The sequence below is a fragment of the Prunus persica genome, chromosome G7 (genome assembly GCF_000346465.2).
Source record: "Prunus persica cultivar Lovell chromosome G7, Prunus_persica_NCBIv2, whole genome shotgun sequence".
Taxonomy (NCBI): domain Eukaryota; kingdom Viridiplantae; phylum Streptophyta; class Magnoliopsida; order Rosales; family Rosaceae; genus Prunus; species Prunus persica.
The window spans coordinates 11,817,016-11,838,598 of record NC_034015.1 but is presented as its reverse complement, the minus strand read 5'-3'; the positions used below and the strand labels follow the sequence as shown (position 1 = coordinate 11,838,598).

The following is a 21,583-nucleotide window of genomic DNA, read 5'->3' as shown; positions in this document are numbered from 1 at the left end:
TCAGAAGAAATAAGAAGAGAAAAACTTCTCTCTCTCTCCATCTAAATTCTCTCTCAATTTCCTCTCCAATTTCCTCTCAATTTATAACAAATGGTTCATATTATTGTGTGATCGAGTCAGTGTAATTTGGTTTTCTTTTGTACATTTTTTCTTTTTTGGGGTATCAATAGCCCAAAGGTTTTTGGGTTTGGGTTGATTTTGAGCCCTAAATCCAAAAATCCAATCACCAAAACCCCCAAAAAGGGCCAGACTCCTCTTCATCCCTGGATATATTTGCAGTCGGGGAACCGCAACCATTCTTCAGGAAGGTTCTATTCTACCCCCCAAATTTACTCGCCACAAATCCAAACCCTAATCCCAATCTCTCTATCTCTCTTACAGAGCAAGAACCATGTCTCACTTTGGTAGGTCTGGCCCTCCTGACATCGCTGACACTTACTCTCTCCTGGTCCTCAACATAACCTTCCGTAAGTCTCTGTCTCTGCTTCTGCCCTGTTTTTATTTTTTGGGATTTAATGGCGGTAATTTGTTGATTTATTTAATTTAAATAGGTACGAGCGCTGATGATCTGTTTCCGCTTTTCGATAAGTATGGCAAAGTTGTCGACATTTTCATCCCCAGAGACCGAAGGTTGGTTGGGATAAAGCTTTTTGTTTTGTGTGTATTTTTTTCTATAACATGTTTGTTTCCGGAGAAATTGAGTAGCTTTGTTATGTTTGAAAACAATATTCATCAATGAAGAACTGCCAAGATATTGTTCTTGTTTGTAATCCCATTTAATCCTTATTTTTCTTATTCTCACGGATGCTGAGAAGATATGGGAATTCGACGCTTTTGATCATCTGTGTATTGTGTTCGGAGGAGCGATTGAGCTTCTCTTAAAGTGGAGGACTAGGAACTTGTAGGAAGTGCAAATTTGAATTATGTCCTTTTCCCCTAAGTTTTTGTTGTAAATGTTTCAGTAAATTGTTTTTCTATTTGAAGACTGGATTTGGGTATTTATTTTCCTTTTGTGGTTTAGGACTGGCGAGTCTAGGGGTTTTGCTTTTGTGCGATACAAATATGCTGATGAAGCACAGAAAGCGGTTGAAAGGCTCGATGGTATGCACATTTTTATTTTTAGAAGCATTACTATTATTGTTATTCCTATTATTTTTATCTGGGTTTAATTTTCCTTTTTTAAAAAAGAAATTCGTCTTGGCTTCCTAATTGTCTTGAAAATGTTAAATACTTTTCAGGAAAAGTTGTTGATGGTCGAGAGATAACTGTTCAGTTTGCAAAATATGGGCCAAATGCGGAGAGGATGTAAGTTTATTGTTTTTGGATGTTTCTTATATATTGGATTCATGATAGCTGACGCTTATCTTGAGTACCTGTATGTACCTGAACTATGAACTTCTAATAGGGTCTCCATATGCTTTTGCTACTATTTGTTAAATCTTAGTCTATTTACTATTTGTTGCATAGGTTGCAGTTGTTTTCCATGAATCCTATACTCTGCTTTATGTTGGCAATTTTGTATGTATTGTTTTTTCTTTTTTATTTAACTAATCTTAAAAGCCCTCATTCTGGTCCCAAGGGGTTTTGATTGTGGAACTTATTTGTTAGACTAGAAGGGTTTCTGGCATGGAATCATGCAAGGATTCCATATAATCATGGCTTTGGCTTCACACCTGCAATGCCTCCAAGCCAAAACTGAAGGTGTCTGATCTGCAAATTTGTGAAGGAAAACATTTTTCCATTTTTTTCTTATGACTGGACCAGAGGAATGGGTTATGACATCATCCGCCATTTTTCTTCTTCTTGTTCCAAAAGTGACCAAAAAATTATGAATAACGGGGCAATCTGTGGTGGCACGTAGGAGCTCATGGCAGCATTAGAAGGTTGTAGTGAGGTGGGGCCATCGGGATCGGATTAGATCTGGTGGGGTGGCAGTGGTCGTGGTTGTGGTTTAACGGTGGTGGTCTTGGGTTTAATGGTGGTGATTGTAGAGGTGGTGGGGTGGCTGTGGTGGTGTGTTCATTGGTCATGATTGATGTTGCAGATAATAAAAATAAAATAAAATAAAAAGAATACAGGGAAGAAGTAGATATATAGAGACGAGAGAGAGTTTTTTATTATTTTTTTGCCCACTTGTTTTTAATAAATACATGTGGCTTACATTTGGAGTCAATGTAAGCAGACATATGGGACCGCACTGTCCACACAGACACTTAACAGATTTGTTAATGGAATGGTCCATATGTAAGGTTTATTTGTGTTCGTGTATGAGTTCGTAAACACTAAATAGTTCGGGGTTAACTTGAAAAGGGCCTAAGAGTTTAGGGGGTTTATGTAGTTGACACTTTTGTGTATATTTACAGTAAGTTGTACTTGAAATGATGGCTCGTTATTTGAACTGCATTGATAATGAATTCGAACCTTGAAAAGCTAATTCTGTTTGTTATGTAGCTTCTATTTACCGTTCTTTACCTGGTCTCCCTTGTTTCAGTCAGAAAGGAAGGATTACTGAAGCTCTACCAAAATCAAGGTACAGGTCAAGAAGTCGCAGTCCTCGGAGAAGGTTAGTCTCTTCCCTTGGTCCTTTGTGATGGATTGTATTCTGTCATATAATTTGAAGGTTCCTGAACTGAACATTCTATTTTACCATTGTCAAGTTTAATCATTTCATGCCGTCCTTCAATTAGTGTTGACTTGATTTTATTTTCTAGTTTCATTTTCATGTAACTTTATTTTTAACTTGAGCAAGAAAGACTGTCTTGATATTGTTCCTTTTATTCTATAATTTCAATTTTACAATGTAATATGAAATAATGTCTCTAACCAATCTTATGTATCTAACTCGCCAATTTGAATGGATGGTATGGAGAATGAATATCATGGCTATTAGTTCATTTGTTTCTACTCAAATCCAAATGTGTTTTTTTGCAGATTTTGCAAATCAAGTTCATAATTCATGCTGAGATCATATTAATAATTGTCCTGATTTCTTTTACCAGCTTTTGATATACAAGTGAACGTGTGATATGTACTATTTAAAATCTTCCAGGTACCGGGATGACTACAGAGACCGTGACTACAGGAGGAGAAGTCGCAGTAGGAGTTGGGATAGGTCTGACCGTGACAGATACCATGGGAGGGACAGAGACTATCGTCGACGAAGCAGGAGCCGCAGTGCCAGCCCTGATTACTATAGGAGCAGGAGAAGAGTTCGCTATGATGATGAAAGGCGGAGTCGAAGTAGGAGTCCAATTCGAAGTCGTTCCATTGATAGGTTTTAAGCTCTGCTAATCATTATTTAAGTTATGTTCATAATCAAATACCGGCTCTTCCTTTATGATTATTTTAAATTTATATACTAATCTGTATTGTAGTGTCTCCCCTGCTCGGCGTAGCCCTAGTCCTCATAAGAGTCCTTCCCCACTAATCAGGAGCCGCAGTGCCACCCCTGATAGACGTAGTCATGATGGACATTCCCCTACTTCTCGAATTGTTTCACCACGCCATCGTCTTGCTGATTCTCGTACCCCATCCCCTCGAAATTCAGATGTTGATGTGAGTTGATGTCTACAGTTTTTGTTGCTTCTGGAACGATTACTTTTTCCTTCATGGGTGGAAAAGCATTGAACTGGTAACTCTTGAATCGATTTTGCAGGATTGATGTTTCTGGTTGTATGGAAATGATGGAAGCACCCTGAGTTGTGTACTTCTTGCAGCTCTGCTGATGTCAGGGATCTTTGATCATAATGTGTTGTTTTAGTAGGTGTCTTGAGTGCTAGTTTTGGTAGGACTGGTTTCTTTAGTATTTAACTATTTAATGCTGAGCTTTATATATCCTTTATTGATCTGGGATTTGTAGATTTGGTATTTCAGTACTTACGAAGGATGTGCTTGTGTGGTTTCTTAGTGTGTCTGCCTTTCATCTTTATATTTGTGTGTAATTTTAATGTTCACTTTTGTTCCCGCCTTACACTGTTACTGATATATGAGTCTCTGGTCTCAAGTTGTCTGGTTCAGTTTATAGGACTGATTCATCACGAACTATTTCTTGGGTTTTATAGTTATGTTCGTGAAAAGAGTGATTGAGGCTTGGATAAGAGGATGTTGATTTGTAGCCGTGGGTGCTGTTTCTAATTTGTAGATGGATGGTCGTGATTGTGGTGCTGGTTGCAGCAGTATGCTGGTTTTAGAAGTATGATTGTTTTGGCAGTGAGAGCTGTTTGCAGGGCCAATAACTTAATCTGTTTTTCTCCATACCGAATAAATGTTGGTAAGAAATATGGTTTGGCTCTTTGTTTCTGAAAAGTGTTATATACTCTAGGATTTTAATGTTTTACCTGATAGTCCATGAAAGGAGTTTTTAGTTGCTGTGGTGGCTGTAAGTGGGTCTTAACCTGTGTGTAGCTCATGCTGCATATGAGATTGATGTGTAGTTCGTTATGAACCTGAATGGTTTGTAATTGCTGTGATGGTAGAAGTTGAACTGGTCTTTACCTGTAGCTGATGCTGCACATAAGTGATTCATTAACCCGGATGCGGATACCAGGCATGAACTGTGGATACTAACTATGAAACCTTGTATGCTGGGCTCAACTATATGCAGCCACAGTAATGAGAAATGGTAACAAAGTTTACATTTAATTTCTTCAGGGTATTTAAGACTACTATGTTTAGTCCCAACCTGTTTAAAATTGTATAAACCTTTGTGATGAATTTACATAGATCTTGTCTCACACAAGTTCGAGGCTCTAGCTGTGAAGTGGCAGCTGATCTGTATTTTGTTGTATCGTAATAATTTTTTGGGTGACTGAAGCTCTAGTGAATAACCACCTGCAGCTTGCAGCTTGCTGTTGCTGCTATTTTACGATGGGGTTCGGGTAGGCTATTACCAGTTGGGGCCTTGACAATGGCTGATTGGCGTGTGCTGATACCGAAAGATTTGTTTTGTTATGCCTGTAACATGGATTGACAGTTGCCGGTCCTATGTTTCGAATTAGTCACCCCTCCATTAAAAGTGGCAAAATATGTACATTGACAACGCCTGATCTGACACACAAACTATTTTGCTTTTTCTCATATATATAATGATCCTTCATTAGTCTTTCATTCCTTTCTAATTATAAGATCTGTTGCTTTTCATGTGCTGCATATATCCGAAATTGCCATACGACCCTACTTGTCAGCGCATTATTGATTGTCCATTTAGGCTGGTATTTAAACTGGAGCTTGGATCTTGCATGTTTGCAAACACAGTAGATCTGCTCTCAGGCAACTCATTGTCATTTAAATTTGCTTCCAATGTTGCTAAAATTACTCGAAATTTTGTAGGCTCGTCAGTTTTCTGTGTTCTGGGTTCTCAGAAAATATGAAAAGATGAAGAAAAAGTTGGAGAGGGTAAATGACTCATAATCACTTTGGAGGATCCTTACAATAGTATGTGCAAAAACAGACTCTACTTCTGCACACTCCAACACCAGATGGTTCTTTGGAGCATTCCTTGATGCAATTCTGCAGCTCACATCTGATTGATTGATCAATCAGCTTATGGCACGAGTGCTCCGGGATCCTCACGGCGCGTGCATCGCCACGAACCACTGAGCAAGTGCCAAATTCAACTGCCCAATTAAAAGGGGGGAAAAAAAAAACAATAGCTGAATTATACAAAGTTATGAGCATAAACCCCGAAATAATGAAGAAGAAAAAAAGAATTGAAAGCAATAGGTTAATGGTGTTAAGAGAGAAGGTACCTGAGACAAGAAGAAATAGCAGGATAGGGTAGAATGTGAAGGATGCCTTCATCTTCGGTACCAAAAAAAAACTCAAAGCTTCATCATTGTAACTAAGTTGTAAGATAAAAGAGTCCTTAAAAAAGGCTGATGTCTTGTTATATACGGTGGCCAAGATTCTTACAGAAAATTCTGAAAAGGAAGAAAACTGGGCTGTATTTATTTATCTCAGAGACAGAGAATCAGTTCTCAGAAAATAATACTTTGGATAATTACAATCAGAGAGATCTTCTTTTGGTCAGCAACAAAAGTAAAGGTACCAATTTTACTTCTCTTTTTTTTATTTTTATTTTTTTGGGTACAAAACCAATGTTCCTTTGGGTTGAGAGAGAACAAAATTAATAAGAGTAATTGGAAAGCAAGGTTTCTTTGTTTGAAGTTGGAACCCCAGCCCAGCTCACCTTATATTCTTTTCTTAAACCAATACATGGTAGACTTCACACTAAATGCTTCTGATTCTATCTTATAGGGGAGTTCATCTAGTGCCACGCTACAAGAATTTCTGCAAACCGGACAGACGATTTATAAATCATTCTTGTAGCAAGCCGGGCAGAGGATTTATAAATCATCGATAGAGGATGAAAGATTACGGTTAAAACATGGTCCTTGGTCGTGCGTTCAAATCCCGTAAGACCATAGAGGGTGAAAGAGTTGAACCATACATACACATAGCAAACAATGCCAGCTGAATCCAAAAATTCACGACTTATGCGGAGTAAATAGTTTAAGATTTGCTCATTAATCCAAAAGAACCATTTGAAGCTGAAGTTTCTCAAGTTCATACTTGCGTAGAAAGTAAGCAATGTAGGATTTATGAACCTTTAAAAAATTCAAATGATTTTAGACAAACCATGTGTGAGTGTTTAGATGAAGACAATTAACAAAGACATAGTAGAGCCCAGAATTTAGTCCAATCCAAAACAAATTTAGGTGTAAAAGAGACTGATATAATTAAACTTTGATCATTGAAAAAGCAAACCACGAGGTGCTATTTCTAACACTTTCAAAGCAAACCAAGTACTGGAAATAATCAGAAAAAAATTAACGCACAAAACACAAATATCATAGGTAATTCCAGAAGATTTCCATATTCGCACAAAATTGTACTTGAAAACATCATGTATCATAAAACATTAAACTAAGCAGTTTCTGCTGCGACAGATGAAAGTACCTCAAAAATTTTCAGAAAACAAAACTAAAGAAACATTTTAATAAACTAGACCAGTTCTTGGTGATAACCAACACAACCGTAAAATGGATCTAATAGCCTCCCTTAAGATCATTGACGACATCGTAAGGAATGGGAGTAACAGTTTCCATGACTGCACCTTCAACCCTGAAACCTGGCTTGGGTCCCTTAGGCTGCCTCTTGGTGCTAATGACCTCACCCTTTGCCTTGGCCTCAGCCTTCAACTGATCATTCTTTATCTTCCTCAAACGGAATTCCTCAGTGCACCTTGAAGGCTGCACATGCTCCACACGCACATGGATCCTCTTCCTGATAATCCTGTTGCCAACCTGATATCATGCACAAGCATACAACGTGTAAACCTTCCAATAATCGATTGCAAAATAAAACATACAACAATCATTTAGCATCAGGGCAAAAGCAGGATAGAATTCCTCAAATCATGAGACAAAAGGAAACTAGATTTATGACAATGATCAAAATTACGGTGCTCAAGATTGATCCAAGTAAAGGATTAACCTACATTATCTCCATTGTACAAAAATGGTTCTTTCTAGAATCACTAAGTTACATAATCTTTTATTTCCATAAGGGAAAATAAATTAAAAACCTAATTTCCCGATCCATAAAGGAAAAACAGATTCAAACACGTCATAACACATCCAGCAGACATGCATAAACTATATATAATCTGCACAAAGCTTTCTATAGCTATTATTTCCCAATAGAAGCTGAACATTATTGACAACTTTTCTCGATCTTCCTTGCAGTGAGTTATAAACATCTGACATACAGTAAGCCATTCTCTAACAAGGTGTATTACCCAGCTTCTCATTCAGCATTATCTAGACATCAACAGTACAATTAGCAGCTATAAACTAAAACCATCTGAAAGCCACAAGCCACATAAACATATACATAAAATCCCCATTTCCGCCTAACAACAACCACAACAATGCTAGCTATAATGTACCCAGATGTCACTGAACACTGTTAAGTCGAAATCAAACCAAATATTCGGAAATTTCAACAAGAACCCACAAATCCAGACAACCATTCCACAGAAGCAAATCATCAAACATCATTCAAACAACAACTCAGAGTCCAAAAATGAAAATACAGAAAACCCAACGAAAATGAATCACCTGCTTGTTGATTTCCACACCGATGGCGCGCTTGGTGACGTTCCAGACGCGACCAGTACGTCCATGGTAGAACTTGTGGGGCATACCCTTGTGCACGGCGCCGTTAACCTTGACGTCGACATAGTCGCCGATCCTGTAGGTCTTCAGATAGGTTGAAAGAGGGATGTAACCCTTCTTCCTGAAGGCCCGCGAGAAGAGATCGCGAGTACGAGACCTGAGACCGTGTCCAGCCGGCATTTTTGAGCTGCTCTCTCTCTCTCTCTAAGGTTTGGAGGTTTCTTTCTGAGAGTGGCTGCTAAAGCCCTAGACGATGAGGGTGCGTGTGGATGTGTAATCTTGCTTTTATAGTATGTGCGGTGAGTGAGGCGGGGTAGGGTTTCGGTGATCCGATTTTGGGGTTGAGATGTGGGCTGGGCTTACACTGTCAACAAGAAGAATTTTGTTTCATTGGACTGGCCCAAGAATAATGGGCCACAAGTTTGGCTTGTAATCTGAACCTTGACCCAACATTTACCTAAAGGTAGGTGTTGTTGTTGTGTCTTGGTCTTGCTAGAGAAAGAAAACAAGTTATTTTCTAGGCCCAGTTCAGTCTCAAAAATTGGCTCCATTCATAGAGTTTTTTTTTTTTTTTTTTTCAGTCGGAAGATTTAGGTGAAAATTCTGTTTGAGAATGCTTGTGGGTCATAAAAGCGATTTAAGTGATTCTTCAACAACTAGTGTTTTTTTTTCTAGAAAGCACTTTAAAAAATTCAATGTTGTTCTAATACAGGCACTTTTAACTATGGCAAGAATCAAACTCTTGTCTTAGATATGAGATGATAAGTATTGTACCACTAAACTAAAAAAAAGAAATCTCACAAACCAAAATAATTACCATTCTCTTTTATTACGTGCGATGTTAGGTGAGGAATCGAGGACATGACTTCTTCTTTTTTTTGTTACATAAAATGGTAGTTAGTGGGCTACCATTCTTAGCCGGATCACTGTTTACGAAAAACTCTCTTCAGAAAGTTCTTTACAAGACTCGAATTCCTGACCTCCCTAAGAATGGTACTCAGAGGCATTACCGAACTTATGGATGGAGAACAAGACTTTAAGTGCAGGATAAATTGGCATATAGTTTAATTGGGATGAAACCATGGAAGCCACCAAGGTCAATCTAATTACCATCCTTCCATACAGGGTAAAAGCTTTTGCAATGGTAGACACTTTTCCAACTTTTTGGTGAAGACCACGTAGAAGACTTGGAATGAGGACCACATGGAACCATCAGGCATGGACCATGCTATTCTTTTCTTTCCCTCACAAAATTGCATTATTCCAATAGACTTGGGGCACGTTTCGTCGTCTGTGGTCCATTTTCTTGCCCCTTGTATACACTTTTCTTTTCTGGCAGCAATTGCATATTTCCACAAAAGACTCTCAGTTTTAAGTCGTCTTTAGCTAACACCCAGGTTTTCCATCTCACTTCGTTCTGTACTTTCTACGTGCACCATTTGACCTTTTGAATTTTTTTTAAAAACTTTTCTCGTTGAGAGGAGTAATAGTATAATAAACTCACATTACACGGATGTTATAGAATTTAAATCCAAAATTTTACCTGAGAGAGTAAACCTCTAAACCACTATATTAATGGTCCTTTGCACCTTTTGATCTTTTAGTCGGTTGGTTGTAAAACACAAGAATTTTTTTAATCATTTAAATAATGCATTGAAGCCTCCTTTTCCTACCAAATCGTGGAAATTATAAGCAGAAAGAATGGAAAATAAATTTCTTGATTGAAGACTTATGGATGTTTACAGCCTAGACTTTTGTCACACCTCTTTCTTTTCCACATTATTGTATAAGAAAATAAATATATTATATATGCCAATTATTTATTAATTAATTAATCCCTTTTTTTTTTTTCACTATATATAATCAGAGTTGCCCAAAATGAAACCATTGATCCTTTACCCTAAAACCCTTTTCGCTTTTTCTCTACAATGGCCAAGACCATGCAAAACCTCAATTCTATCTACACCATTTTCATAACCATTTTCCTCTTCTTCTTCTTCTTCTTAACCCTTGCCAATGCAGAGGCTCACCGTTTCTCAAAACCCTTATCTCCGTCAAAACATGGTCTAAAGAGAGAGAAACTGAGCCATCTCCACTTCTACTTCCATGACATATTGAGTGGCAGAAACCCTACAGCTGTTAGAGTTGCTGAGGCACCCACAACAAACACTTCCTCGACTGTGTTTGGTGCTGTGGTCGTGATGGACGACCCATTGACTGTTGGGCCTGAACTGGGCTCCAAGCTTGTGGGAAAAGCCCAAGGGATTTATGCTTCAGCTTCACAGAGTGAGTTGGGGCTCTTGATGGCCTTCAACTTTGTTTTTGAGGAAGGGAAGTATAATGGTAGCACCCTGAGTGTGCTGGGGCGCAACTCCGTGTTATCCGAAGTGAGGGAGATGCCGATAGTAGGCGGAAGCGGGCTTTTCCGGTTCGCCCGAGGCTATGCTCATGCTAGCACTCACCAGGTTGACTTCGAAACTGGAGATGCTGTTGTGGAGTATAATGTTTATGTCTTCCATTATTAACTTAACTGATGTATTTGCTAACTTTTTTTCTTTTTCTTTTTTCTGGGTTGTAACACTATATGAAATCCATCCACCATTTGTGTTGATTTTCGGTGTGAGGTTAAGAGAGATAGAGTATTTGCGAGAAATGATTGAGAATGGGCTTGGAAGTACCAATAGAAAACAAAGAGTGGTTTTCTTCATGCGTCTCTTCTCACTTTATTCAAGATTTCTTTTATTTTATTTTTTCAATAAAAAAAAGTGTCTCTTTATGATTTCTTTTCAATAAAATATCGATACTTCTTAAAATAAATTTATAATAGGAACTGCAGACCCACACTAGGTAAATTCCAATAAGGCTCACATGGCATGGCGTGTAAGAAAATGGAGTTTTATAGTCAAAAATTTACTTAAATTGACTCAAATGCCTTCTAATTTATAACGTAAACCAAAAAGCAAATTGTCATGCTCTTCCGAGCCATAGGCTATTGTGACACCTAGATTCTGCCTTGCCTTTGGTTTAGTCATAGTTTTGCTTGCTCTTCTGATATTTTGTGTTGCTTCCCGAGCAATACCAAACTTTGAAGCATTTGCATTTCGTGATACCATAAAGAACTATTTTAAACTACAGGTGATAAGTATATACTTGTGACAACAAAGCAGCAAGAAACCTAAAGATGAGCTACACACAACATATGTGTTCTGTAACTTATAAGAGTTCATGAGAAAATATCCAAACCCACTGATTCAAAATTATTATGTCAAGAAATTGACTTTAACTTTTTTTATTGTAAAAAACCTCCCAAGCCCACTGATTCAAGCCATAGTCGCAGAGATGATTTTTATTGCCTAGATTTGTGAAATCATCGGCTTTTTCCTTTTCTTCTTCTTTTTGGTAATTACATTGTTGTTTTTATCATAGGATTCATAGGCATGATTGAATTGACGAAGCCAATTTTGTTTCTGTGCTTCTGCTATTTTGGGTTTTAGCTTTTAGGTGTAATTGAGTTATAATTAATTTAGAGGGCATTTGCGTTAATTTAAGTGCGTTGTTTGCTATATTTGAAAGTTTTATTTGGGGGTTAAATTTTGCGTTTTTATTTTTATTTTTATAAAAACTCGAGAAAAGAGTGGACCACCCAAAAATTCATGAGAGTCCGTAGAAAAAATATGTGAAAATGCACTAAATTCTATGATTAAAATCTAACAAATTCCATTAAAATCCATACTGAATCCCGTCGAAGTTTTTGTATAGTCTATAAAAGTCAATTAAAATTCATTACAATCTCAATTAAATACCTATAAAATCTGTAGGAATCTTGTATTCGTAAAGGGAGCTGATTTTCCCACTCCTCTTTTTTCCACTTACACTCCCTTTTGCTTTTTAAAACTTTTTAATCAATTTTGTTCTTTTTTGTTCTTACTCTTTCATATTCTACCCTCACCCTTCATTAATGTTTTGATATGAGTACTCAATCAATCAATGAGAGTGAACAAAACCCAAGCTTTTGGATTTCTCCATCATCACTATTACACAACAATAAAACCCAAGCTTTTGAATTCCCCTACAGACTTAGAATGCTAAATTATTTCTATGAGAAGAATTCTTTTTTATTTTTTCTTTCTCTTCAATCCCTGGCTGTTTGTATTTTATGATAAGGTACCCAAATAAAATGAAGATATGAAATTATCTCATATGAAACAAAAAGAACTCCATTAATGTGAATTTGAAACTCATAGTCTCAAACTCAATTTCATTTTTCGAAATTCAGAGAACTCATGAATTCATGTTCACAAGTTCATCAATTTTTTTTTTTTTCATTCAATATCTATTTTCCGAATGATTATGACAAAGAAGAGAGGGAGAAGAGGGAGAAGAACATGGAAAAAGAAAATGTAAAAATGTGCAGTTAGATGCATTTTTGTTTCTTTGTGGCCATCTAAAATTTGTTTCCTTTAAATAAATAAATAAAAACTATGGTTGCAAGGTTTATTCCTGGGGCATGAGTTTTTGCAGCATGTGGCCTATGTAATTTTGCCTAGACAAAATATACAATATTAATTATTTCTCACTCGGTTAAAGAAAAAAAAAATTAAATAGAGTGCAAGTTGAAAAATTAAGCATAAAGAAAAAGAAATAATATAAAAGTGAAGTAAAAAGAAATTAATGTAGGGTAAGAATAGAATAAGAAAGAAAAAGAACAAAAAAAATAAAATTGATTAAAAAGCACAAAAGAGTGGAAAAATCAACTCCTTTTTTTTTTTTTTTAGGACATTTCCAATTGAAAGTGACGATAGCATATTAAATTCATACACACAACACGGATGCTAGAACTCGAACCTAGAACCTTGCCTGAGAAAGTAAATACTTCAAACCACTACACTAATGAGTCATTTAACTCCCTTTAAAAATCATGTAAACATACTATTTTCAAATGAAAATTTTAATAATAAAACAGGTGAGCTTATCAGCTGTCGAAACGATTATGTCACAATGACAATGCCACCATACTTGCTTTCTCTTACTTTACACGTCCTCCAATAATCTATAAATGCCACCCACAACCCCAATATACAAAGGGTTGTATGAAGCCAGAAGCACAAGAACAAAACTTCAACACAATACTTCCAAATTGCATTTTCCCAACCATGGCCAAGAACTCCAAATCCCTCCTCATTTCCTTAACTATTCTCTTCTTCATAACCATGGTCACTTCAAAATCACCAAACTTCTCTCAAAACCCATCTCTACAAGCACTTGGCCTCAACAAGCAAGAGAAGCTAAGCCACCTCCACTTCTACTTCCATGACATTGTCAGCGGTCCAAACCCTACTGCCATTTGGGCTGCCCAAACACCCACATCCAAAAAATCCCCAACCCTATTTGGCTCCATAGCCATGTTTGATGACCCATTAACCGTGGGCCCCGAAAGAAGCTCCAAGCTTGTGGGAAGAGCACAAGGGATTTATGGGTCTGCTTCACAAAGTGAGGATGCTTTGTTGATGACCATGAACTTGGCCTTTGTTGAAGGTAAGTTTAATGGGAGCAGCCTTAGTGTTTTTGGTCGAAACGCGGTGGTTGAAGCTGTGAGAGAGATGCCAATTGTTGGTGGAAGTGGGGTTTTTCGGTTTGCTCGTGGCTATGTTCAGGCAAGGACTCTCAAGTTCAATGCAACAAGTGGAGATGCTCTTGTTGAGTATGATGTGTTTGTTTTCCACTACTGAGTTTTTGTTTTCTGCTTTGGTTTGTTTTCTTTCAATCGACAATGTTCTTCACAGTGTTTTTTTGGTCACAGTGTGGTTGGTGGAAGTGGTGGGGCTTTGGGTTTTTGGGTTGTTGGTGTAGAAATATGAAAATGGCAATCAATTGTCATAGTAAAGCAACTGCACGCGTGTTGATTAGAAAGAATCAAGTTGGTCTTTATAGTATTTGATGCCCTAGTTAATTAGTAAGTACGACTAATGTACGTATTTTTAAAAAGTAATTACGGTTTCTCTATGTTGGTCATTCATAAGTTTAAAATCAATAGGAAGTTTATTATTGTGGTAGATGATAATATAATTTCATATAATTTAAATAAGTTTAATGACTAAAATATAGTATTTAATTAAAAAAAAATTTAAAATTTCATACATTGCGCTACTTCTATATTTTAATAAATTTATTTAAAGCTAATCACACAACACCACATGTCCGATGAGTCACCTCCGGCTGCCACCCACTGCTGTTAGCCAATTGCCCACTGTCATCGGCCGTCGCCTGCCGAGCACCCAACACCACCACCCTCAGCTACCCTTTATTCACCCTAAAAAAAGAGCAAATTTTGTGTACTTGAAGGTACTCAACCCTTGACCCTCAAAGGATAATCTTCAATTGCAAACCACTACACTAATTTTGTTTTTATGATATGTGTTAATTTACAAATATTTATATTAACAATCAAAGGTTTATAGAATATATAGAAACTACGACACATTGTGTACTTTTATTGTAATCTTATATATTGATATTTTTTTAGGTTTATAATAAAAACTTCAACACATTGTGTATTTTTATGTTACTCTTATATTTTAGGTTTATAGAATAGAAACTGCAACACAATGTGTACTTTTACATTACTATTATATTGGTATTTTTAGGTTTATAGAATTTAAATTGCAATATAGTGTGTACTTTTACTTTACTCTTATATTGGTAATTTTTTTTAGGTTTATAGAATATAAATTGCAACACAATGTGTATTTTTATGTTACTCTTATATTTGTATTTTTTTAGGTTTATAAAATAGAAACTGCAACACATGGTGTACTTTTATGTTACTCTTACATTGGTATATTTTTAGGTTTATAGAATAGAAATTGCAGTGTACTTTTACGTTACTCCTATATTGGTATTTGTTATTTGTAAAATATAAACTACAACACAGTATGTATTTTTATGTTACTTTTATATGGGTATTTGTTAGGCTTATAGAATATAAACTACAATGCAATGTGTATTATTATGTTACTATTATATTTGAATTTTTAGGCTTTTAAATAGACTCAGTAAAGCTTTGTCCTTGTATGCAGTTGTGATCTCTGATGTAAGAATAGCAAATTTCGGTGGAGGAAGCAGAGAACCATCAAAATAACCAAATAATTTGTAACCTTCGAGAGCACCGATTCAAGCTAAAAGCTCCATTTAAGGAAATTGTCATCATTCAATCAGAAGCATACCAAACAAATGTTCAATCTTGAGAGAATGATTGCCTGTCTTACCTTTAAGGTTGTTAACTCTCTAAGTAAATGTAAAGTCTCTCCTTCAGCTAGAATGTAAAGAAATTGAAAGAAGTGCGGGAAATGATCAAACGCAGTTGCTAGCATCGAAGAGAGTTGTCATCGATGATAAAGTGGGAGTTCAAACTTGGCGAACAAGCTCTTGCCATGAAGACGCCATAGAAGAAATAGAGTTCTCTCTCTGGATAGGGAAAATTTATTTCCTTAACTCGCTCCACAAAAAGACTAGATCAACAATAAACAATAAACAATAAACGCTATAACCAACAACCAACACCAAAGAAAACTAAATTGTATTTTGCAAGAATTTTGCAACTAACATTTAACGCAATAAATCTTTTTGATGCGTCTAAGGATATTTAAAGCATATTGCGTAAGAGTTCTAATTTGATTTGTATATTTAGTTCACTCCGATATCTTAAATAAATTAAAATATTCAAATAAAAAACATTTATATAAAAAAATAGTGTTCCATTTATACTATAAACAAACATAATTTTTATTTATTTATTTTACACTAACATACAATTTCCAACAAGCATTATTTTTTTATTGAACCATATCACGCAAAATTTTGGTCAGTAGGTCATCAATCATTTATTTATGTTTAAATTGTACAAGCATGACTTATGTGATCACACTATTTATTTCATCTTTTGTTCATATTTTATGTGTTTCTGGATTAAGAACATTTTAGTTTGATTTTTCTAAAGTGTTGCCACCTTTTTATTATTGTTTGATTAAGAACATAATTCCATAATATGCAATTTTGAAACATACACGAATTTTACTTCAATCACCTGAATTATTTTTTAAGTCTCCACTTAAAGATAATCTTTGCGAAAAAATAGACAAATTGAAGACCACCAACACATCTTTTTGTAACCAACAAAATAAACGATCACACGAATGGTCTCAAATCAACATCCAAATCAGTGACAGTCAGCGAGAGAGCCCATTACTTTATACGGCTTTGTGAAAGTCCAGTTTTATAATTAGAAAGCCCATTACTTCATAAAGCTTTGTCAAACTGAGACCCATATGATATTGGGCCAAGGGGCTTTGTTTTATTTAATGAACAGTGCACTGAACCAGTTACTTTTTCTTCGCCTAGAACTGGTGTGCGAGCGCAGGTTTGGCCGCTTGGGAGTTGAAAAATATGGGGACGAGAGAGGTGTACGAACAGAAGCTGAGGAGTGGGAATCTGCATCATGATCCCACCATGAATCCAGGCCTTGGCACCCCTCGCTGCCCTCGCTGTCTCTGTCTCCTGGACCATGATTCGGTACCAACCCATAACGCAGATTACCTGTTTGAGGATTTGATTATGAGGATTTTACAGTCGGAAGAACTGACTTGGCTCTGTTTTATTTGATATTTCAGGACAAGGGTGAATGGACCATCACTTCTGTTCTTCATGACGCCACTGCTGTTGTAAGTCTCTCTCTTTTTCCTCCCCAATTTGTGTGAAGTTGGTTCCCTTTCGTTTTATCAGCTACCCACTATATCCAAATTTAGTTTCTTGATGTAGCAGTTTATTTTCATTGTGAAAATTTTCATGGTTTTGATATGGAAATTTGGAGTAGAACACTTTTTGAATTGGGGTCTGAGTTTTAAAGATTTACAACATTTAAATGTGTAACTCTGAGATCTTAACGATGCTCCTTGGCTTGTTTTTATGTGCTTGGTTGGTATTAGTTACGGAACCATCTAATATAATCTGCATCACAATATGTTATTGACATTGACTTAATGTCCATAATGCGGCATAAACCCATGGTGAACGGTTGATTCATTTGATGGAAGTAGTACCTGAAAGCAGTTGTGATGTTAGGGTCATTGGTCTAGGTGTATATACAACGATCATGTTTCAGTGTATGTTTATTGGACAGTCTACATAAACTTGGTAATATGTGATGCAGGGCAGCGGCTATAAGCTGCTGTCCAGCGACCCAAACATACCCAAAATACAGAGGATAGAAGGATAAAGTAGTAGAATCGAAGATGGAACGAAGATAACCGAGTTCTAGGGCAAAATCCCAATAGAAACTCTATAGACTAAAGTCTGAAATTATATTCATCAACAAAAACTAAATACAAGAGTCTCTAAATAGCCTATTTATACTAGAATACAGAAAACCTAATTGACATAGGAAATTAAAAACCTAAACAGGAAATTAAACCAAATCCTAGTAAGAATAGGAAAACAAAAGAAGTAACTAATAATTTAAAGTAAATAGAACCCTAGCCCAATTGACTGACGGGCCTAAGTAATCTTAGAGAGCTTCGTAGATGCTCCTGCATCAAACTCCCCAGGTTGGAAGAGACTCATCCTCGAGTCTAAACTGTTATCAACGAAGACTCCATGAGAAACTTGAAACTGAATTCTTCCTTTCCAAACAAAGAGGTATTTTGAATATACTCCATGAGAAGCTTGAAACTGAATTCTTCCTTTCCAAACAAAGAGATATTTTGAATATTGAACCACTCATGAATACTTATGTTTATTTTCTTGCATCAATTTCACTGGATTGTGAAGAATTCATCCTCGAATTCCAACCTTTTGCTGAAAACTGTCCAAACACAACCTCCACTTACATAAACTGTCTGTAGAACTTTGGCATTGAAATTGAACCTTCCCACTCCAAAGAAATAGATACTTAGAATGTTTAATCCTTTTAGAACAATTCAAGTTATCTACTGCATACAACCTCGCAGCCCAAAAACTGTTCAATCCAAAAGCCATTAGATTGACACGATCAACGAAGTTGTTGGCAATCTCCAAATCAAAAGCATCAACCCCAAGAAAATCAACATATTCAAAAGTATCGCAAGAAGTCAACTCATCTCTAAAGGTTCCTTCAAGACTTTCTTGTATACTCCACCTCAAAACAAACTTCACAATCGTCTTCTAAACAACGATCAAATACGGGAGGAACATCTAAATCTAGGTAACTAACTGAAGAATTAGAGCGAACTGCTCCTTCCAGTCTGCCTCTATCACCATCATCATGGTTTCCAGCTTCATGAAAGGGGTTTACCTTTTCTTCAAAGTCATCCTTATGACCACCTTCCGGTATGTCTAAGGGTTCACGGTTGCGTTCCGGAATCTCCATACAGGCATCCGTGCGTTCCTGTCATTGGAGGGCTTGCACCTCTCTCGACAACTCTTCCATCATACGCCACATCTCAGCCATCTCTGTGTTGGGCTTGGTTCCCTAGTCCACGACCTCTAGCACGTCCAGCCATGCTGTGGAACAAGGATTAACCTGGCTCTGATACCAATTTGATGCAGGGCAGTGGCTATAAGCTGCTGTCCAGCGACCCAAACATACCCAAAATACAGAGGATAGAAGGATAACGCAGTAGAATCGAAGTTGGAACAAAGATAACCGAGTTCTAGGGCAAAATCCCAATAGAAACTCTATAGACTAAAGTCTGAAATTATATTCATCAACAAAAACTAAATACAAGAGTCTCTAATTAGCCTATTTATACTAGAATACAGAAAACCTAATTGACATAGGAAATTAAAAATCTAAATAGGAAATTAAACCAAATCCTAGTAAGAATAGGAAAACAAAAGAAGTACCTAATAATTTAAATTAAATAGAACCCTAGCTCAATTGACTGATGGGCCTAAGTAATCTTAGAGAGCTTCGTAGATGCTCCTGCATCAATATGGATGTGGCTTGTTATGCAAGTGATTAACCTTTTGTAGTATTTTCTGTATGAATAGGCTGGCTCTGGTATTGGTGGAATGCTTAGTGCAGTTCATGGCGTCAATACAGGTATTCTTTATTCCCTTTGTCTTTGCAGACTATGGGCTTTCATATGCAAATTGCTTAGTGTTACTTGATTGCAGGGATCCCGTACCTTCAGAATCGATTGAAGGGCCCAAAGTGGCTTCCTTTCTTAGTTGGGGTAGGTCTCATATCCTTCTTGTTTGTTTTCCCATTCTTTGAACCTGCCATGCACTTCAAGTTATATTGGCATTTATAGAAACAAAAAGATTCATATTCTTATGTGCATCAAATTAGCTCATTTTTGTTTTTTCAATCACAGCTTCCTCCACTGCTACTGTTTTCGGGTGCCAGTGCTGCATTTGGAGGTAAAAATCCTGTCTTTCTCCATTTGATTAAAAGAAGTCTACATTAGTGTGGGATCGTGATGAATCTTTCTACATTCCTCTTTGTTGTTGCTCTTTTCGTTTTTTGTTTATTAAATGGTTCGCTCATTTAGCAGCCATGGACTGGTTAAGTACTATAAAAGTAGAAGTGCTTGAATTATTTGGTTGTACCTAGTTTAGACTAAGCCAAGTTCCTTCTATGTATATAATACATTTCTCCGTATCTGAGACCCTGAGTTAAATATCTTTTCCCAATGTTCTTAACTTCAGTCTCATTTGGCATTTTTATGATATTGTAACATCAGTATGTCACTTATATACATATATATATATAATTAAAATTAAAAAAAAGCCTAGATGGCTTACACACACACGATGCACATATAATTTGAGGGCAGTAGTTGTAGAAAGAGAAAAAATGAGCATGTGGAGTCATGGTGGGTAGTTAGGGTAATGTATAATGACCACAGTGAATTTAGTTTTTGGATAGGTAAATGTTTGATGTAAGAGCGGTATAGTGGACGTTTCCCCATATAATTTTGATTTTATTTTTAAAAATTTTAAATGTTAGTGTACATTAGGTCTCTTGAAGAACTTGTATTTCGTAAATGATGACCAAAAGCAATTAAACTTTTTTAAATTTATGAAGTTCAGTAAATCTAAGATGACATTCTAGTTCTTCTGATTCAACTTGCCCATTGGATAGTTACATATGTGGGGTTGTGCCCATACATGGCTATTGGCCTGGCATCGTATGGATGCCTACACTTCTAGCAGTAGTGTATGTCAATGGTCAAAATGACATGATGTCCTTTCTATTTTTTAACTATTAGTAGCATGAACATTAATCTCCACTGTTATGAAGTTTCTACCGTATAATACATAAATAAAGACTTGCAATTACAAAGGGCCAGCCTTAGTTACTGAAGCACCTGGATATCATGGATCACATATCTCCATGCCATAATTTCTCATTGATTGGGTTAAACCACTGCAAACAGCCTTCTACCTGAAATTGAAAATTCAATTCTTATTGGTTGAATCTAGTGTCATTGAATCCTATGAGTAGGGGCTTCAGAATAGCTGTCGCCTAGAAAAGAGGCAATTACTAATTGTTAGTGATATATGGTTCTACATCTTGCACACTTCAGGTGGCATTGCTAGAACCATTGTTGTTGGAGTAATATTATAGGTCATGTTTGCATAGTTTCAAGACAGTGAGAGCCAAATGGTTTGAAGTTCATCTCGTATTGGTATGCGAGTCTTCTTCTTTCCATAGTCTTTTGAGATTGGGTACAATACAAGTATAACCTTGTCTGTCAATAAGCTGCCTTCACAATCCAATCTCATAGTGCTCGGTTGTAAGACCTTGAGATATAGAATTCCATGACTAATTTAACTAGCAGTAATTGAATTTGCAATTTGTATCTGGGTTAGGTTTTGAGTTTATCAGTTGACACAAGATTCAGTATGTGCCACTCCGTGTTATAAAGGACTGTATACACATGAGTTTCTAGGTTTTGTATGCAATGAAGGTTTTCTTTTTAAGTTCTGGATGAAACGTTTTCAATTCCCTGAAAATGTGGATTCTGCAGGTTATGCACTTCCAAGGTTTACTCAACTCACTGTGACTTCCTATTATGCTACCTCAAGTGCCTCACACTATGGGATTTCACTTCTCACTCGGCATATTGAAGAAGCTCACAGTTCCCGCTCTCGGCAAGAAAGACCCAGATGATTTCTTGCAGGTGCACGTACTAAAGATTCTACTACAATTTTGTAATTGATGTTATATACGTGTAATTCTAGGTTCTCTATGGTTACAATTGTTCTTTGATTTACTATTCTAGTGAGTAAAAAATACTTTATACAGATGATTTTACATCATTGACCGCAGTTTGGTTATTTTGTTTGACGTGTACGAAGATAAGGTAAAAATTGATTGGAAAAATTGTCATCACATCACATAATCTCATCATGAAGGATTGCTAGTA

At 36.4% G+C, this 21,583-nt stretch overlaps 5 protein-coding genes across 10 annotated transcripts; 4 read left to right on the top strand and 1 right to left on the bottom strand.

The window, feature by feature from the left end:
* On the top strand, window positions 1–5,117 carry LOC18770468 (serine/arginine-rich splicing factor SC35). 6 transcript variants are annotated; one of them, XR_002272725.1, is made up of 10 exons: window positions 1–308; window positions 382–467; window positions 552–630; window positions 1,022–1,101; window positions 1,239–1,305; window positions 2,492–2,563; window positions 3,050–3,274; window positions 3,375–3,555; window positions 3,656–3,784; window positions 4,062–5,117. XR_002272725.1 is itself a non-coding variant. In XM_007202401.2 (8 exons), exons 1-8 carry the CDS (start codon window positions 392–394, stop codon window positions 3,659–3,661), a joined length of 786 nt encoding a protein of 261 aa, XP_007202463.2. In that variant the 5' UTR covers window positions 2–391; the 3' UTR covers window positions 3,662–4,003. The 6 variants fall into 6 exon arrangements, 1 of the variants encoding a protein (XP_007202463.2); XR_002272726.1 differs by having other exon boundaries at window positions 2–467; window positions 4,062–4,270; window positions 4,837–5,117; XR_002272724.1 differs by having other exon boundaries at window positions 2–467; window positions 4,062–4,270; window positions 4,501–5,117.
* LOC18771170 (60S ribosomal protein L21-1) lies at window positions 6,828–8,450 on the bottom strand. The gene is made up of 2 exons (XM_007202619.2): window positions 8,121–8,450; window positions 6,828–7,304 (listed from the first exon to the last, which is right to left on the bottom strand). Exons 1-2 carry the CDS (start codon window positions 8,355–8,357, stop codon window positions 7,047–7,049), a joined length of 495 nt encoding a protein of 164 aa, XP_007202681.1. The 5' UTR covers window positions 8,358–8,450; the 3' UTR covers window positions 6,828–7,046.
* On the top strand, window positions 10,057–11,034 carry LOC18770207 (dirigent protein 21). Its single transcript, XM_007204082.2, has one exon. It carries the CDS (start codon window positions 10,106–10,108, stop codon window positions 10,700–10,702), a length of 597 nt encoding a protein of 198 aa, XP_007204144.1. The 5' UTR covers window positions 10,057–10,105; the 3' UTR covers window positions 10,703–11,034.
* Window positions 12,948–14,110, top strand: LOC18769743 (dirigent protein 21). The gene has a single exon (XM_007203112.2). The coding sequence runs from the start codon at window positions 13,268–13,270 to the stop codon at window positions 13,904–13,906; it is 639 nt and encodes a 212-aa protein (XP_007203174.2). The 5' UTR covers window positions 12,948–13,267; the 3' UTR covers window positions 13,907–14,110.
* Window positions 16,545–21,583, top strand: LOC18771333. Its single transcript, XM_007202639.2, has 6 exons — window positions 16,545–16,745; window positions 16,844–16,894; window positions 19,200–19,251; window positions 19,326–19,384; window positions 19,526–19,571; window positions 21,185–21,583. The coding sequence occupies exons 1-6, from the start codon at window positions 16,620–16,622 to the stop codon at window positions 21,325–21,327; spliced, it is 477 nt and encodes a 158-aa protein (XP_007202701.1). The 5' UTR covers window positions 16,545–16,619; the 3' UTR covers window positions 21,328–21,583.

Bases quoted from the DNA above. Each gene is read 5' to 3' on its own strand.
- LOC18770468 (XM_007202401.2), top strand. From the start codon at position 392: ATGTCTCACTTTGGTAGGTCTGGCCCTCCTGACATCGCTGACACTTAC. The intron at 1,306-2,491 runs GTAAGTTTATTG...CCCTTGTTTCAG, and splicing joins GGGCCAAATGCGGAGAGGAT to TCAGAAAGGAAGGATTACTG. The intron at 3,275-3,374 runs GTTTTAAGCTCT...TCTGTATTGTAG, and splicing joins CGAAGTCGTTCCATTGATAG to TGTCTCCCCTGCTCGGCGTA.
- LOC18771170 (XM_007202619.2), bottom strand. From the start codon at position 8,357: ATGCCGGCTGGACACGGTCTCAGGTCTCGTACTCGCGATCTCTTCTCG. The intron at 7,305-8,120 runs GTGATTCATTTT...GCATGATATCAG, and splicing joins GTGTGGAAATCAACAAGCAG to GTTGGCAACAGGATTATCAG.
- LOC18770207 (XM_007204082.2), top strand. From the start codon at position 10,106: ATGGCCAAGACCATGCAAAACCTCAATTCTATCTACACCATTTTCATA.
- LOC18769743 (XM_007203112.2), top strand. From the start codon at position 13,268: ATGAAGCCAGAAGCACAAGAACAAAACTTCAACACAATACTTCCAAAT.
- LOC18771333 (XM_007202639.2), top strand. From the start codon at position 16,620: ATGGGGACGAGAGAGGTGTACGAACAGAAGCTGAGGAGTGGGAATCTG. The intron at 16,746-16,843 runs GTACCAACCCAT...TTGATATTTCAG, and splicing joins GTCTCCTGGACCATGATTCG to GACAAGGGTGAATGGACCAT. The intron at 19,572-21,184 runs GTAAAAATCCTG...TGGATTCTGCAG, and splicing joins TGCCAGTGCTGCATTTGGAG to GTTATGCACTTCCAAGGTTT.